Here is a 19963-nt window from a genome sequence, read left to right on the forward strand (position 1 = left end):
ATGTAGAATGAGATTTTTGGATGTTGTTTTATGTGCTATTAGATTAAAAACCCTATTCTCATTTAAAAAAATCATCGATGACGTCATCACGCCCAGACGGGTGACGTCACTAGAATGATATATATGCCAAAAAGTCGTAATTTAAAAATAAAAATTGAACTGTTTCGTTATTTTTTTTCTAAAGTCGTCCGTTCTCGAGAAAATGAATTTATTCCAACCTTTACGTGCTCACTGTATATAGAGTATGCAGCAAATGTTTAGAATAAATTCGTTATTTCGTAAGCCAGCGACTTTAAGGAAAAATGCTGGGACAGGTCGATAGCAAAAATCAATGTTTATTTATCAAAAAACATTATTTTGTGTATTCTGACAGCAGTAGAGTGTATTTTAAATTGAATAAATAACATACATTCTTCTTTTTGTGTCAATCAATTTACTGCAAAAAAAATTTGTTGAACACTTTGTACAAATAATTATGTTATTGTTTATATTACTGAATAGATAATTGAATAACCATTCAAATGAGCTAGCCCACGACATCAATTCTCATTTAAAAAAATCGTCGATTACCTCATCATGCACAGATAGATGACGTCGCAAGTATGGTATATAATATGTAAAAAAATCATAAATTAACACGTTGACGGACAGTGCGTCAAATGTATAAGCAAGTGTTGTGACTGTATTTTGTAATGTAGAATAAAGAAATTCTTGAATTTCTTTTAGTGCTTATAGTTAATGAAATCAATGAATTTTTTAACAATTTATGTAAACATGTGTACGACGACCATGGACGTCATGTCGCATTTTATATGGATATGTACTTAGATCGATTTTTGTCACAACTCGTTATTTTAAAAACGTTCGTAGACGTTGTGTCATATTACATATTACATCAATAAAAATTAGACGTCTATAGACGTTCTGTCCGTCAACGTGTTAAAAATAAAAATCGACCTGTTTCAGAAATTTTCCATAAAAGTCGCTGGCTTACGAAATAACGAATTTATTCCAAACATTTGCAACATACTGTATAAATATACAGGTTTTATAATTTAGTTTTCTTTTTCTATAATCGTTTTTAGGCTTACTAATGCTACATTGAAAATAATTATTGTTTCAGATAAACGAAAGCATGAAACGCACTCTACCAGCAGCAGGCCAGACAAAGTTAACACCATCAACTTCAAAGAGGGTGCCACAAGTAACCTTCTCTGGAATTGAGGTGGAAGTAGACGAGAGGAGCTTTTATGGCGGCAAGGCTAGGTTTATGTGTGAAGTTACCGTTTTCAATTTGTATAAAAGGCAGAAAGAAATAGAAGTTGAAGAAGATAGGCCTAGACCAAGGCCTTCATCTGTGCTAGGAAATAGAGATACCTCTGCGGGTAAGTTGATCATGTTTATCTTTTTGTTGTACATATATAAAAAAACCGTTAGACGCTTGTAAGGACTACTATATACAATACGCGTCAGGGAAAACTGACACCCCAAAAAATGGGTAATTCTTGATGAATCGTATCTCCTAAAGGTGTTGTCGGATTAAAGTAATTTTTTTAATATGTTATAATAGCCTTATTCTCTAACAATATCGCTTTAATAATATTGTTGCTAAACAGGTAAACTTCCATTGTATACCGGGTGTACGAATCAAACTGCGTTTTTTTCTAAAAGCTCGCAACACCCTGTGAATAATAGTTAAATACTACATTAAAGCGACTCATTCACTAATCATAAAAAAATCCAGGTCCGGATTAACAAAGAAACATAAAGTAATTATGACCTTGAAACAACACCCTGTATATTGAAATTTTTAAAATTTGTTTGCACTTTTAAAAAGAGCACAAAACTGAGTTTATAGGGTGGATTCAATTTTTTACGCAGAAAATACAAATAACTCATAATTTTGAAATTAAATCTATTGAAATTTTTTAGAACTCTGGGATAAAAAAGCAAGTATTAGTAAGTTTTAATAATACATTAATAAAGTTAATGACTAAATACCTATTTTAAAAATAATCAATATTATTTACTACATTGGAGCGACCCACATACTAACCAAAACAAAAATCCAGGTCCGGATTAACAAAAAAAAATATAAAGTAATAATGACCTTGAAACAACACCCTGTATATCGAAATTTTTACAGTTCGTTTGAACATTTGAAAAAAGCACAAAAAACTAAGCTTAATGTTTCGCTTCCAATTTTTGCGCAGACCGTTTAATGATTTTAATTTTGAAATTATGCCGAAATTTTAAGAGTTCTCAGAACTATGAGAACCCTAACACAAATTTCGATATAATTTCAAATGTAATTTCATTAAATTGTATGCGCAAAAAATTAGGGGCGAGCCATTAAACTTAATTTTTTGTGCACTTTTCAAATGTTCAAACGGATTTTAAAAGTTTCAGTAAACAGGCTATTTTTTCGAGGTGACTATTCCTACTTGATATTGTTTTGTTAATCCGGACCTGGATTTTTCTTTTGATTAGTAAATGGGTCGTTCCAATGTAGTAAATGATTATTGATTATGTTTAAAATGAGTATTTAGTCATTACCTTATTATTAAAAGTTACTAATACCTGCTTTTTAATCTCAGAGTTATAAAAAATTTCAATTGTTTTTATTTCAGAATTATAAGTTATTAAAGTTTTTGCGCAAAACATTAAAGCGAACCTGTAAATTCAGTTTTTGTGCTCGCTTCAAATGTGCAAACGGATTTTGAAAATTTCAATATACAGGGTGTTGTTTCAAGGTCATAATTACTTTATGGTTTTTGTTAATCAGGACTTGGATTTTTCTTGTGATTAGTAAATGGGTTGTTATAATATAGTAAATAAGTATTGGTTATTTTTAAAATGAGTAGTCGTTCATTAGCTTTAATAGTTTATTATTAGAAGTTAATAATACCTGCTTTTTAATGTAAAATTTCTTAAAAACAACAATATAATTTCAAAATTAAAGTCATTAAATTGTGTGGCCGAAAAATTTAAGAGAACCACCAGACTTAGTTTTTTGTGCTCTTTTCAAATATGCAAACAGATTTTGAAAATTTCAATATACAGGGTGTTGTTTCAAGATCACAATGAATTTATAATTTTTTTTAGTCCGGACCTGGATTTTTTTTGTGATTAGTAGTTGAATGTTTTGGGTTGTAAATGAGACATATGTGTACCAAATGAGGGGTACAGGCAAAGAAGGTGCTATGTCAATTTTTCCACAAAATGGGTTTCTGGTCGCTACTATTAGCCAGCGATCTCGACTACCATTCTATAAATCAATCACCGCTATGAATGTGTTCAGTCAGGAATAACAACATATTTTAATTTCTCTAGTCAGGCTAAGAAGGTGTCAGGTTCGCGCGGGCCCGGCGAAAAAAGTGCTATGTCATGTTGTACACATAGGCAAAAGCCATCGCTGGAATTCCAGCAAAGTACCCCGCACAAACCTTAAGGAAATTAGGTCCCAGTGGATTTCGTTTATACTTTGGAAAAATACTCTTTGGAGCATCCTGATAAAAGGTTCTCATGGGCACAACTCGATAGTATGAAGGATTTTCAAGATAAAGAGGCACAAACTCGGAAAATTCTAAGATTTACTGGGTATTCCAATTCCCTAAATTACTGGTTGTCTGACAACATGTAGAAGTTTGGATCAAGGAAAGGTACCAGTAGTCTAGGATTTTTTCCTGGCTATCCAATGGCAACCTTTACTTTGACCTTGACCTTCAACGGACGTCATCTTCTAGAGTTTCGAGGGTTTTCGGCATTAAATTGATGTAAACAGATTACTCATGGCAGTGGCGGCTCGTGGCCTTGGAGACAGGGTCGGCAAGGTTTTTTTGTCTCCTCATATAGGTATACCATCAAACTAAAAGGCTTAAATCATCATAGGAGATTTTTTTGTTTTTTGTTTTTTTATTTGATGTACTTGACATTCTCTCTTGTTTCATGATGTTTCGACAATACGTGTTGATTCTTTTGAGACAAGATAAATCCCGTTTATTTGAGGCAGAAATTGGTGGTAGAGGTGATAAGAAAATTGATGAACAGTTTGTTATAATGAATTGCAGTACATTACTACATAGAATTATACATACATATTTTGTAACTTATCCCACTTTCTGAAAATATTTGGATCGGCATAATTTTTAAGTACCTAACTTGTTATAATAAATATCTTGGAAATTCTTTGGCGAAGGTAACTTTTAAATTTTGAATCGTCAAAGAGGTCAAAAATTTGCAAATCTTCAAAATTCGAAAAACGAGTATCTATTTGCATATTTAGTAGGTATCCAAAATTTCAAGATATACCTACTCGTTTTTCGAGAGATTTATCATGTTGTTGTCTTTTTGGGGATGGCTCAGAAATATCAAGCGAATCCAAAATGTCACTGCGTATATATTGGAAACTACTATCATTACGAAAATCTCTGAGATTTTGCACCTGCTTTCGTATTCTATTTTTTTTTTTAATAAATAATGTCAGTTAACTGATTTTGAACAATAATGAATATCTTGGGCAAACTCTGTCTTAAAAATATTTAAAAGAATATTAAAAGAGTAATTATTTAACAAAGTTCTCAAACCGATTGCTTCACGGATCGAGGTATCGCCACTTTCAAAATCGTCGCCTTCGATAATAAAAACAAAAACTTCCAAAAGCTGTTCATGAAAATCTGCTACAGATACTAAAACTACCTTCTCTTTTTTTCGAAACAAATTTGTTCTAAAGCAGTAATCCGTTTAGGTGAGATAAACTGGCAAGGAAAGACGATATTCTTTTTTTTTACACGTATCATGCAAAACTAAATTCATTATATGCGCATAATAGTGAGTAAATAAAGCTTGTGATGCAATATGTAGTTTTAACTATTGACTGGAGACCATTCAATTCACCACACATCACAGCAACGCCGTCATAAGATTGCCCCAGTTTGCCCTACCAATTTATTTTTGATATCAAAAAATTTTAATCTGTTCTTTAAAACACCAAAAATATATTCTGCCTTATTGCTTTTACTCACGTCTCTAAAACCTAAAAACCTCTCAAAAATATTACCACGTAACGCGTATCGAACAACAATAATTGATAATTGTGAATGACATGACAATCAGAAGTTTCATCTACTTCCAGCGAAAAGCAAATGGTTTTCTAAATCTCAGATTCAATAACGTTATTCAAAATGTAACTATTTGATTAGATATATGTATTAGTTCATTCTGTATTAAGAATACACTTCGAATCAGAAAGTAAATATTTCTAAAACAATTTCATTATTTTCTCTATAATTACTTTGATTTTTAACAAATGCTTCGATCGATCATGTCCACTAAATTATAATTCCTGACAACTTAAAAAAATTACAATATCAATTAAACGACGTAAAACGGCGTGAATATTTTTGACAATTTCTGCCATTGCGATCTGGCGATGCCAAATGAAACACCGACCGGCAGATTTAAATATGCCGTACCTGCCTACGGAGAGAATGTATGTTCACTTGCTCATCGACTTGTTATTTCGTTGAGTTTTACGCGTAAATTATCAAGCTACGGAGTGCTACGGATGAGTTAGGTACGGCTAGCAGAAAAGTCTGGTGAATGGCTCGGATCATTCATTTTTTGAGAAGTCTGTTATGCGCAGGGATCACTTAACGCTCGGATTGTTCAAATCCTTTTAAAAACCATGAATAAAATTTAGTCTGTATTACCTGACAGATTTTTTTTTACTTCACAGATAAAAATATTTAAAAAATCTGTCTATATAAATGTGTGGATCGGCACTGCCGACCCTGCCGACCCTGACCGGCCGCCACTGACTCATGGGTTTTTTGGACCGCTCAACACGGATATGTCATCAGAATTGACCTTTGGATAACGTGGTGGCCAGGGCCACTGCAAGGGACGTCATCTTCTAGAGTTTAGATGGTTTTCGGCATTTAATTGATGCAAATAAATTACTGGAGGGTTTTTGAGGTCGCTAAACAAGAATATGTCACCAGAACCGACTCCCGGAGCACCTGGTTTCCAAGGTAAATGAAAGCGGCTTCTGGAGTTTCGAGGGTATTTGGTACTACATTAATGCAAACGGATTAGTTGAAGGTTTTTGGGGTTGCTGAACACGAATACGTGATCAGCACAGACACAGGAGCACCTGGTGCCTAAGACAGGTTATCTTCTGGAGTTTCGAAGGAATCAAATGGATTACTCTTAGGTTTTTAACTCCAGAAGATAACCTGTCTTAGGCGCCAGGTGCTCCTGTGTCTGTGCTGATCACGTATTCGTGTTTAGCAACCCCAAAAACCTATAACTAATCCGTTTGCATGAATGTAGTCTCGAAACCCTCGAAACTCCAGGAGCGCATTTCATTGACCTTGAAAACCAGGTGCTCTGGGAGTCGGTTCTGGTGGCATATTCGTGTTTAGCGACCTCAAAAAACCCTCCAGTAATTCATTTGCATAAATTAAATGCTGAAAACCATCGAAACTCTAGAAGATGACGTCCCTTGCAGTGGCCGTAGCCACCACGTCCTTCGGAGGTCAATTCTGATGGCATATTCGTGTTTAGCGATCCCAAAAACCCATGAGTAACCTGTTTCTATCAATTTATTGCCGAAAACCCTCGAAACTCTAGAAGATGACGTCCGTTGAAGGTCAAGCTCAAAGTAAAGGTCGCCATTGGATAGTCAGGAAGAAATCCTAGACTAGTAGTACTTTTCCTTGATCCAAACTTCTACATGTTGCCAGATAACCAGTAACTCAGGGAATTAGAATACCCAGTAAATCTTATAATTTTCCGAGTTTGTGCCTCTATATCTTGAAAATCCTTCATACGATTGAGTTGTGCCCACGAGAACTTTTTATCAGGATGTTTCAAAGAGTTTTTTCCCAAAGTATGAACGAAATCCACTGGGACCTAATTTCCATAAGGTTTGTGCGGGGTACTTTAGTAAATAAACGAGTTTTCGTCAGTGCATAAATAATAAACAAACACCAGAGAGTCTTAACCTTTAAAACCATTCTTCTCGAAACTTATTATTTTGACATAGCACCCTCTTTGCCTGTACCCTTCAAATAAAAAAAATATACAGGGTGGTTCTAAAGTTAGTGTCCAGAAAGAAATGGACAAAATCGATAAAACACCCTGTAACTTGGCTATTAAAATCGGTGAAGCAATAAATGTGGTATATCTAGAACTGCCTCAGTGACCTTTATTTACCATTCAAGTATTTCCGTTTCTCAATGAAACACCCTGCATAATAACATGGAATCAATCTATCTACACATTCAGACTCAGAGACATCGCATTTCAGTCCATCGATACTACCGCTCACTGCGATAACGATTTCGGTGGAGCGCCACGTCAATACTGCGGCGCCTACCTAGGCAGAATAGCATCTCAACCCGGTGCATCTCTGCCAATGAGCTATTCTGAATTCAATACGTTAAGAATAACTGATTTTATGAATCTCCTCCTCGTCTTAAATACGCTCTCCGTGCCACTTCTCCTTAGTTTTCGTTCAGAGGGGATGCGCCAACACGGATACTTCTTTGATCATCTACGGTCGACCGGTCCCAATCGCCAGCTGTGGCATCATATCATTACAACGCACCTCCTCATCGATCAGCAGCAGTACAAAATTTTCTGGAAGAAGGAGTATCCACATTACAGTGGCATTCGAATTCCCCTGATATGAACGTCATTGAATATTCTTGGAACATTATCAAAACATGCATCCAGAAGCGAAAAAATACCCCTAACTATTACACTTCGAGAACTAAAAGATGCTGCTCGTGAAGAATGGGAGAGGATTACTCAAGCCCAGCTCGACCAGTAATTCGGCAGCATGTCAGATCGCCTACTGGCATGCATACAGGCCAATGGAGGAAATACGGATTATTAGTTTTATTAAAAATTATTTTTATCTATACTAATTTTCTAATTTATTCTTAAATGTCAGTAGTATATTGTAAGTGTTTCACTCCCAGGGATTAATTTTTTTTGCATTACGTCTGGTTTTGAGATTTATTTAGTATTGATGAGAATTGAAGCAAAATGATGTTTAACTACTGTCCAATAACAAATATTCAGAATTCATATTCGATATTAAACAGTATATTTTTATCACCCCGTATATCACATGAGCCAATTTGTTATGGTATAATACATGTACGGGTTTCTAATTTAGTTCACGAATTGTAAATTGTAAACAATAATTCGGGCAATTGCATTATTTAATTTGATGATCAAATATATTTCTTTGTTCTCAATATTTGTAAATATACTCAGCCCGTGACTTGACACCAATACTAAGTGCCACCGCTGAGAAAATATACACATTTAGAATCATTCTCAAGAATCACTTCAACCAGGCCAGAGGTGCCTTTAACTTCAATCAATATGTAGTATCATTAGAGTCTTAAACTGAAACGCGAGTAAGTTATAAGTCAGTACTCAAAGTTTTCCGGGGTGTAGGTCTCATTAATAAATTATCGCATTACTATTTGGTGTTTCCATTCTCTCTGAAGAACAGCCTCCACTGAGCCCCACGAAATTATAGATGGTCCTTATTAGGAAAAAAAAACTTCGAGGAACTAAGAAGATTCAAGATACCTATATACTATACAGTCCACACCAACAACACCCAGTAGCAGAGAGGGATCACTAGACCCGGGAGAACAGGAGAAACAAGCAAAGGATCTACCAAACCAAAGCCAAGAGCCGAACCAGAGCCAAGAGCCGAACTAGAGCCAAGAGCCGAACTAGAGCCAAGAGCCGAACCAGAGCCAAGAGCCGTACCAGAGCCAAGAGCCGAACCAGAGCCCAGAGCCGAACTAGAGCAGAGCCGAACCAGAGCCAAGAGCCGAACCAGAGCCGCAGAGCCAAACCACAGCCGCAGGGCCGAACCAGAATCAGGAGAGCCTCAGCGTCCAAGATAAAAAGAAAAAAAAACCGTAAGTTTTTGAATAAGTTACTATTTCTCCAACTTTCACGTATAGTATATCGAAACTTATATTTAAACCTAAACTATTTAAATTATACAGAAAAATTTTATATAATAATAACCAACGGTACTTATCTCTAAAAATATTTAGTACATATTTATATTAATTGAAAATTTTATAAAGAAAACCGTATACATATTAAATATTTCATTTGTAGTTCATTTTATAATTTTACTAGAACATCGTGGCAAAGAATTTCAATTTTATATTAGCGTAATGTATCTCTAAAAATATTTAGTACATATTTATATTAATTGAAAATTTGGTAAAAAAAAACGATACAAATAGTTCAAAACATAAATAGTCACTTGAATTAAAATCAAATACGTAAAACTTTCATAATTCTACAAAGCAATCTCATATATTATATATTTATATTTAACGTAGCTATATACATTTACCAAACATTTTTTTAATAATTAGACTGAATTTAATTTAAATAGCCGCTTGAATTAAAATTCAAAATACTTATATAAATAAATGAAAAACAGTACACAATTATTTCAATGCATGTAAAATAAAAATAATTTCTGCTGCAATAATATTTACGTGTTCTACCACAACCTTACACATAATTAAGTCAATGTCACAAAACAGGAGCTGCATTACATAACAGCAGACAATATTACAATTAGGTCAGTGTCATAGGTTGTAAATAGAAAAACTGCAGATTCGATATCGTCGACAGTTTGTTGAATTAAATAAGGAAATAATAAAAATACTTAGAAATGTGCGAATTGGAACAACTTTATAAACAGGAAGCATTATAAGAAAAACAGAGGCTTTAGTACTACCAAAGAATACAGTTACATATACGAGGAAGATATCGACCGAGGAAGTAACGGCCTACCCACTCAAAACACGAAACGAGGATGGATAGTGTCAGGAGCGACACAAAGAAAGGAATCCAATCCTCAACAGACAGGTCATAATACGATAACCATCGTACAATACAGTACAATTCAGCTCCTAATCAGGGGCAACTACGTGGGCAAAGAGTGACAAAACACTCGTCCCAACCAAACAAAAGAATCCAGCAGAAGCCGAAGGACAGTAGGTAGCGGAGCAGAAGAGGTGTACCGTACCAAACGGACACAAATACATTACTACATGGGCAAAGAATGACAAAACACTTGTCCCAACAAAACAAAAGACTCCCGCAGGTACCGAATGGCAGTAGGTATAAGGGAGCAGAAGAGGTGTACCAAACGGACACAAATACAATACAAAACAAAACGTCGATCGACGGAAAGAAGAAAACAATGTAACACAGAAAGATTATAACAATAACTCTGAAAAAAGAAGAGAAACATACAGAAACAAAACTGCAACAGCACTAACGCCAAGGAAAACGTGACACGAAGATGTACCGCGATAAAATTTACAGAAAAACAAAAGATAGACGTCGTGATACAAGGACGTATCGGGATCAAACTTACATGATTACAAGCGAAAATAAGCAGAAAACTTACAAGAATAAAAATAGAAAATATGACAGACACAATTATAAGAGGAGGAATCATTATGAAAACCATACAAATAAGAAAAAACATGAAACATATGAAAGAAGGACTTATTAAAATAAGAATAGAAAACAAAGAAACAGAGGAGCACAGCAAGTTCAACAAGGTAGAAGAAACAAACAATGGACTCAGGTGACTTACAACCACCGTGAGCGACAAAAGAATGCGGTGCCTGATGCAAAATTTTTCAGGAAAGTATGCAAACTAGATAGGGATTGGCCTTAAGGGTTGAAAACTAAGTCGGGTCGGATGATGTTAGGAGGTAGGCTTAGGGTGGTAATTCGAATCCCACTCGGTTTGAGGACCTGCAAATTTAACACCAAAATAGATTGTTTACATGATGGAAATAAACAAACGGAACTTGGGATTATGGAATTAGAATATTTTTTTTCAAATCAGCTATGACGCTGCAGTTGGAGGAATTTTTCACTCGGCCCAAGGAATCTAATAACTGTATTAGATTATTTTACATTTTCTTCAACCCCTGTATACAACTACAGGGTTGAAAACTTAATACTTCAATTATGAAAGAAGAATACTCACAAGAAGAATAATACAAAAGGTAGACCAATATAATTAATTCATAAACACATACACACAACGCTATAATAATAGAAACAATAAATTAAATAATAGTACAACCCTCTAATAATCAAATCTAAAATCTTCTTCTAAAATTAAATATTTTTATTTCTCGTGTTTATAAAACACGACCTTTCATTATTAACCTACATAATATGTTTACTTGAGGTAATACAACACGGAGTATGTTACAAAACATAATTATCGAGATTCAGCAGGAACAATAAATCCTAGTTGTTTGGATGACATAAAATACAATTAAATATATCTACGTAAAAATAGTCCGAGAGCTCCTAGTACAATTCGATAACATTAATAATAAAACTTTTAATACTAGTAATACAATTCGATAATAATAATAAAATAATACAATTATAATACAACACGTTACACTTTGAAACATATATCCCACTCAATACCTTGCATTTACTTTCATTTCATTTCCTAACCTTGACTTTGATTTATTACCTAAGGTGTTGCAGTTGGAGAAGTATTATTTGTTCAAAGACTAGTGTCTTGACATCACACATTATATTAACCTATCTTTGTAAACTAATGCATCAGGATTATTGTAAACTTTGAGCACTGACACTTGGGCCAGATTGGCCGGCGGGCAGTATGTCCAATAACAAATATTCAGAATTCATATTCGATAGTGAACAGTATATTTTTATCACCCCGTATATAACATGAGCCAATTTGTTATGGTATAATACATGTACGGGTTTCTAATTTAGTTCACGAATTGTAAATTGTAAACAATCGTTCGGGCAATTGCATTATTTAATTTGATGATCAAATATATTTTCCACCGCTGAGAAAGTATACACATTTAGAATCATTCTCAAGAATCACTTCAACCAGGTCAGAGGTGCCTTTAACTTCAATCAATATGTAGTATCATTAGAGTCTTCAACTGAAACGCGAATAAGTCATAAGTCAATACTCAAAGTTCTCCCTGGGTGTAGGTCTCATTAATAAATTCTCGCATTACTATTTGGTGTTTCCATTCTCTCTGAAGAACAGCCTCCACTGAACCCCACGAAATGATACAACTACATATTCAGAAGGGTTTATAATATAGAAATCAAAAAAAGAAAATATTCCAATAATCCAATCTTTTGGATATATCTGTATGTAATGGTTAGGCATCACAAATAAAACAGAAAATAAATGACCCAGATAAAAATATCTGGTTTATGTTTTCGACAAAATATTCAAATTGGTGAGACCTAAACTTGAAAACGTGTATAGCCGTTAGCGGTAACAGTATTGAATTATTAAATAATTAGTGTTTTTGTGGTCGGTGTTCGTGGTTGAAAATTTGGTTTTATAAAATATGTAATTATATTTTGATCATATAGTCAGAAAATTAGCGGTGGATAATATTAGCACATGCGGTTTTGTTTACAGATTGTTTAAATTACATAGATAATAGAAATTAATATCGGTGCATGCTTAGTAACACATTATGTTTTAGAATAATCTATTGTTGACCTATAAAATATTTGCTCTAAATCCATTATTAGTAACATCATAAAAAACATGAAACTAAACTTACGTGCATAGAAATCGGCCCACTTAAAAATGTGGTCATATTTGATGTCTCATATTTCCTAAACCTGTTAACCGATTTAAGTGATTTTTTGAACATTTTATAGCCTCATTCTTTATCAATACCACTGTGATAACAATGTTGGTAAATAGGTAAATTTTCATTGTATACCGGGTGTACCAATCAAACTGTGTTTTTTTCTCAAAGTTCGCATCACCCTGTGGAATATTCTATCATTTATAAAATACTAAAATGAAAACCTAACCATAGCCTCAGGTTTTCTTAACATTCTGTTTTTGACTCATTCGTTTATGTTGGATAATAAAAAAGTTAGGTACTATAACAACCAGACATGTTCTTTATCAATATACGGTGTTTCTAAATAAGTGCGACAAACTTTAAGAGGTAATTGTGCATGAAAAAATAATTACAGTTGGCTTTATAGAAGTATGTCCTCAAATGTTTCGTTTCCAAGATACGGGATGTTGAAATTTTTCTTACAAACTGACGATTTATTTATTGCTTTAAAACCAGTTGAGATATGCAAATGATATTTGGTAGGTTTTAAGAGATATTTATTACGGATTTCTTGACATAAAATTAAGAATTTTATATTCACCATTAGCGTGCATAAGGGTAATATCATCGGTCATATTACACGTATGCGCGCTAATGGTAAATATTAAATTCTTAATTGTATGTTAAAAAATGTGCAATAACTACGTCTTAAAACCCACCAAATTCCATTGGCATAACTCAACTGGTTTTAAAGCAATAAAATATTTCGTCAGTGTGTAAGAAAAATTCAACATCCCGTATCTCGGAAACGAAACATTTGCGGACATACGTTTATAAAGCCAACTGTCATTATTTTTTCATGCAGAATTACCCCTTAAAGTTTGTCGGACTTATTTAGAAACACCGTGTATTGATGAAGAACATGTCTAGTTGTTAAAGTACATTGGAACCTCGATAAGTCGGCCCCCGATAACCCGGAAGTCCGGCTAACCCGGACCGATTTTCATCAGACAAACATTTTAACAATAAAAGTGTATGTATTATGTTAAAACATTTTATCTGTAGCCGCTTCTGTGATGTCTTAAAAATATCGAGTTTCATTGATAAAACTTGGCTTGGACCATAATATAATATTTGAGAGATAATGTGTATTCGTGTAATTTGAACTATACGGTAAAAATTACTCATGGCACACGGCGGCAGCGGCGGCAGAGCGATGATCATTATCCATTATCGGGCTATCGCAAACAACAGGCACCTTTATTCCTTTATTTATTTTCAAATGTCTTTTAAAAAATTATTTTTAGAACAACGGTCTTTTAAACTTTAAACAATGAAAGAGCCACTGTTCTTAAATAACATAACATCGTTCCGATGGCAGACGAAATTGACACAACCGAAACTGACTGAGTTTTTTTTACTTAGAAATGAACAATACTCTATCTATACTGTTTATACTATACTCTATACAATATAAAACTATAATAGGTAAGTTAGATGTGTACTGTGCATATATATTTCATGTTATTTTAATTATTACGGACTTTATCTATAAGTATACCGTATTTTATTAATTTTTACAATGCTCTCCGGCTAACCCGGACTTTCGATATCCCGGATCGGTCGCGGTCCCGATTAATCCGAGTTATCGAGGTTCCACTGTACCTAACTTTTTTCGTTATCCAACATAAACGAATCAATCAAAAAAAAGAATGTTAAGAAAACCTGAGGCTATAGTTGGGTTTTAATTTAAGTATTTTATAAATGCTAGAATATTCCACAGGGTGATGCGAACTTTGAGAAAAAAACACAGCTTGATTGGTACACCCGGTATACAGTGAACATTTACGTTATTAGCAACAATAATATTACAGTGGTATTGCTAAAGAATCAGGCTATAACATGTTCAAAAAATCACTTAAATCGGCCAACAGGTTTAGGAAATATGAGACATCAAAAATGACCAAATTTTTAAGTTGACCGATTTCTTTTCACATAAGTTTATAATTGCATTAAACCATCTTCTTCTTTACGTGCCATTTTCGCGACGAAAGTTGGCAAGCATCATTGCTATTCTAACTTTTGACACTACAGCCCGAAAAAGTTTAGTTGAGCTGCATTCAAACCATTCTCTGGAATTTCTCAGCCAGGACATTTTCCTTTTACCTATGCTGCGCCTTCCTTGAATCTTTCCTGCATTATTAATTTTCGGAGTTCATATCTGTCACCACGTGTTATATGACCCAAGTATTAGCCCAGTAAATGAACGGGAAATTCGGCGATACCGTGTAATTTTCAGGGGCAACTCCGAATTGCAAGAAAATTTGGATTTAGGTTCTACTTACCCTCCACTTCAAAGTTGAAATTGCACTGTTGGTTGCTTTTACTTGGGGGGTGACAGTCACCCCTTCTCGGGGGTGAAAAAACATACGTTCAAGGTAAGACCGGAAATGGATAAATTGACTGATTTTAAGCAACTTTTGTTCTATAGAGTTTTTTACGTAAGTCAATAATTTTCGAGTTATTTACCATTGAAAATATTGATTTTTCGACAAAAAAACTACGTTTTCACACGATTTTTCGCAAATAACTCAAAAAGTAAATATTCTATCGAAAAAAATATTCTTAGTAAAATTGTAGCTTATAAAAAACCCAAAAAATGGTGTATCAGTAAAGTCTATCAATTAAATAAAAACAAAGTTGTAGCTCATGAAAAATACGTTCTTATTCGTCTAATTCCAAATCGAATATTTCAAGGTGAAATCAACGAAAAATTAAGCACTTTTCGGGAAAAACCCATTTAAAATTTTTTATAAAAAGCTTTGATTTAATTGTTAATAAAAGTTTTAGCATTAAAAATAAACGAGTTACACTCAAAATAAAGTTAGCCTTTTTTTGTAAAATATCATGAAAATCTCGCCGTGTTTAGCTCCCCAAATGAAATTAATCGCTACCGCTTTACAAAAAATTTACTTACCTATCTATTTTTTATATGATCTGTCAGTCTCACCGGTTTAAAGTGTTTTTTTTAAAGGGGTATAATTGAGAAAGCTTGAATGGGTCACTAATCACGAGATTATGCAAATTTTGAACAGCCGTATCTTAACCAATTTTTGTCTTACGGAGAAACAAAATAAACTAGCATATTTATAATAGCAAAACCTACATTTTTTTACTCTTTAAGATTTTTCTTATCACTAATACTTTTTAAGTTAATTTGAAAAAATTTAATTTTTAAAAAATTTTTAGAAAAATTTTTTTTTAAAACCAAATGTTTTTAAAATAAGCACTTCAAACCAATAAAACTTACAGATCATATAAACAATACACATACAGTTAAAATAGATGGTAAAGCCAAACGATTAATTTCATTTAGGGTGCTAAATAGAGGGAGGTTTTCACGACTTTTTTTACCAAAAAAAAGGACCAACTTTTTTTTTTCAGTGTAACTCGTTTATTTTTGATGCTGTAAACTTGTGTAAAAAACAAATAATAAGCTTTTTTTCGATACTTTCAAAATGTTAATAAGGTTTTCCCGAAAAACGCTTCTCTCTTCGGTGATTTCGCATTGAATTATTCGATTTGGAATTAGACGAATAAGAACGTATTTTTAATGGGCTACAACTTTTCTTCTACTCAATTTGTAGACTTTACTGGTACACCATTTTTTTCGTTTTTTTATAGGCTATATTTTACCTAAAGATATTCTTTTCGATAAAATATTTACTTTTTGAGTTATTTGGGAAAAACGGTCTGAAAACATAGTTTTTTTGTCGAAAAATCAACATTTTAAATCGCGAATAACTCGAAAAGTATTGACTTACGTAAAAAACTTTATAGAACAAAAGGTGCTTAAAATAAGTCAATTTATCCATTTCCGGCCTTATTTTAAACACGCGGTTTTGACCCCTCGAGAAGGGGTAAATGTCACCCCCCAAGTAAAAGCAACCAACGGCACAAATTCAACTTTGAAGTGGAGGGTAAGTATAGAACCTAAATCCAAATTTTCATGCAATTCGGAGTTGCCCCTGGAAATTACACTCCAAAACGGTCATTTATTGGGCTATATTACAGTTTTCTTATTTTGATGGAATCTAGTACCTCCTTGCTGTTCTCTATTCTTCTTAGTACTTCTTCATTGGTTATTCTGTCTGTCCAGGAGATTCTCAGCATCTTCGATATGCCCACATGTCAAATGCTTCCAATCTATTAATACATTGTTTATTAAGAGTCCATGTCTCCACACCATACAAAATAACAGAAAATACATAACACTTTAGTACTCGTTGTCTAAGATTTAGGATATTGTCTCTACTGCATAATATTTGTTTCATATTACTGAATGCACTTCTAGCCTTTTCTATTCTAACTCTGAGTTCTTTGGTATAATCGTTTGTTTCATTAATATTTTTTCCTAAATAGTTATAATTCTGAACTCGTTCTTTCGTCTTAATATTCAAGTGTAGTTTGATGCTTCTATTATTTTTCTTTGATATAACCGTGAATTTTGTTTTCTGTATGTTTAGCGACAGACCAAATTATTCACTCGTTTCAACAACCTTATCTAAAATTCTTTGTAGTTGTGTAATATTTTGTGCTATTAATATTGTATCATCAGCATGTCTAATTTCACATAGGGATAAGCCATTTATTTTAATGCCTCCTATTTCATCTTCTAATGCTTTTTTGAATATTTCCTTTGAGTATGCATTAAACAATGATGACGACAAGACCTGTCTAACACCTCTTTTGATTTTGATTTTATTAGTTTATAAATTATATATTATTGAGACAGCTTCTTGTTCATAATACAGATTATTTATTATTCTTATATCCACTGTGTCGATGTTCTTTGTTCTTAGTAGTTTTATTAACGGATTATGTTTCACCCTATTCAATGCCATGCTATAATCTAGCAAGCAGACATAGATGTCCTGGTTTACATCTAACAATCTCTGTTTTAGCACATTTACTGTTTGTAATGCTTTTCTGGTTCCTTGAGTATTTCTAAATCCGAACTGAGTTTGTCCAATATCTTGTTCTAACTTTTTATATATATTCTAGGATGAATAAACTTTAGAAATACTTTGAGTATAAGGCACATTAGAGTGATGGTACGGTGTTCACAACATTATCTGGCGTTTCTATTTTCGGTATAATCACGAATGTTGATAGAAGCCATTATTTAGGTAATATACTAGTTCTGTATATGATATTAACCTTCCGATGACCTTTTTTTGTTACACGGATGACCAAGGGGGGGGGAATGACCCCAGGTCAAAAATGTCAAAAATGACAATTAACAAAAAAATGAAGTTTTTTTTTTATTTTTTTTATGGCATGGACTTTATGTCATTCAGCCAGTCACAACATCAGTATTAGTGACATGTGTAGTGTGCATGTTGAATAAGTGTCTTGTTACTTTGCAAAGTCGACGTTATTAGCGTAAAACTACTTGGAATTATACATAATAGACGGTATTTTACTAAACATCAACTTCAGAATATATTTTTTATTCGTAAAATATAGGGATTTTTTTTATTTCAAAATATGAGGATATCTAGAATGACATTTAAGTCAAATAAAAAAATAATGAGTTAAAAATTAAAAATACTTTTGAATTTATTAAAGAAAAACTTACGCTGGGGTCACAATCTCCCCCGCTTGGTCATCCGAAGGTTAACGACGTTCTACACCTTCGTTGCGGGGTATGCCTCTCAGAAGAAAGGGGGGGAAACTTATATGCAAGCGAAAGTTGGTAACAATGCATTTATAGCAGAAAACTCAAATCATATGTTTCAGTATTGAATACTTTATAAAAATAAATTATAATAAATTACGGAAATTACGGAATAAATTACGGAATTAGTTATAATAAATAAATTAAAAATATATGGTACAGTAAACAATCCTCATTTTTTAATATGTTATTCCTACGAGAAAACCTTTAATTTAAGCACAAATAATTAAAAATCGTAAATTTGGGTAAAAAGTTATGAACTTTTTAAGAATTCCAATAAGAGCCCATTAGGCTATTAATTATATTGAAAATAAGATAGCTAAAAGTAACTACAACGTTAACGGGGTTTTATTATTTGATATGGTCAATGGACATCTATGTATGAAAAAACCGCGGAGTGCTACCATTTAAAGGGGTGCGTTTTTGAGAAATGGGTGAATTAGTCCCTGGGCACAGGTTATATTAGGGTGAGTTCTATGCACTTTTGGTACAAATACGTCTACATAAAAATTGTTCCTGGTTAAATTTCCTATCTAAATATAACTTTTTAATGTCAAAGGTGCTTTTTTTTTACAAAAATATATTCAAACGAAAAAGCACAAAGAAACCCAAAAGAAAGAAATTTTGTTTTTTGTCCCATAACTTTTGTCCACGGGGATATAGGTATAGACATTGCTTCACAGAAAAGAAACGTACATATTTTCTCTTTAAAATGGTGTGTGGTAGAGGTCATTAAGATTTAAAGTTTTCGAAATATGATTTTTCAAAGTTTGCCACTCACAGCAATTTTGGGCAATTTTCTTTGTTATTTCGCAAATATTGTTCTGTAACTTTTTTCTATGTAACTTAAGGTATATGCAATGTTGCACGTAATAGGAATAGAAATCAATTATCTTTAAAATGGTCTACAGTCTACTGTATAACTTTGTACGACTTTCTTTTAAAGAGATTATGGTTTTTCAAAGTTTTATACTTTTAAGGATTTTTTTATAATATAATATAAAAATACAATAAAATTATTATATAATATAATATATTATATAATGCCTAATATAAAAAAATATTATTTTTTACATTTTTTACGATTATTTTTGAAATTTCTCATTATAACTTTTTTTTTGTACATGAATATACACTCTATGTATACTGGGTTGGGATAAAGTATGGAACCAAGCAAATATCTTTGAAACGAAAAGAACAATATTTATGAAACTTTGCATGCAAGTACAGTGATGCAAAAGGCATCTGTTGCCATATTTTTTGTTACTATTCCACTTCCGGTTTCACCGGAAATACTCCTAACTTATTTATTTTAAATGGGGCACCCTATATATTTTTGCGGATTTTAAAAGAACTTCTTATTTTTAATTCATACATATCAAATTTGGTAGAGAAAATTTGTTAAAAAGTGTCTGTAGATAATTTTTTGTATTAATACAACGTAATAGGAAATAAACGAGTACCATCTATACTGTAGACCAGTGGTTCCAAACTTTTTATGACTGGCGACCCACCTTCTGATATTTTTTCAAATTCGCGA

General features: G+C 33.0%; 1 protein-coding gene across 1 annotated transcript in view; it reads left to right on the forward strand.

Moving 5' to 3' along the window:
- LOC114336588 (uncharacterized) overlaps positions 1 to 19963 on the forward strand; it is a 944943-nt gene that overhangs the window by 775240 nt on the left and 149740 nt on the right. Inside the window, exon 5 of the mRNA XM_050659329.1 lies at positions 1124 to 1385. Within this exon, the coding sequence (XP_050515286.1) occupies positions 1124 to 1385 (262 nt within the window). The remainder of the gene's footprint in view (positions 1 to 1123; positions 1386 to 19963) is intronic.

Source organism: Diabrotica virgifera, chromosome 8 (assembly GCF_917563875.1).
Source record: "Diabrotica virgifera virgifera chromosome 8, PGI_DIABVI_V3a".
NCBI classification, from domain to species: domain Eukaryota; kingdom Metazoa; phylum Arthropoda; class Insecta; order Coleoptera; family Chrysomelidae; genus Diabrotica; species Diabrotica virgifera.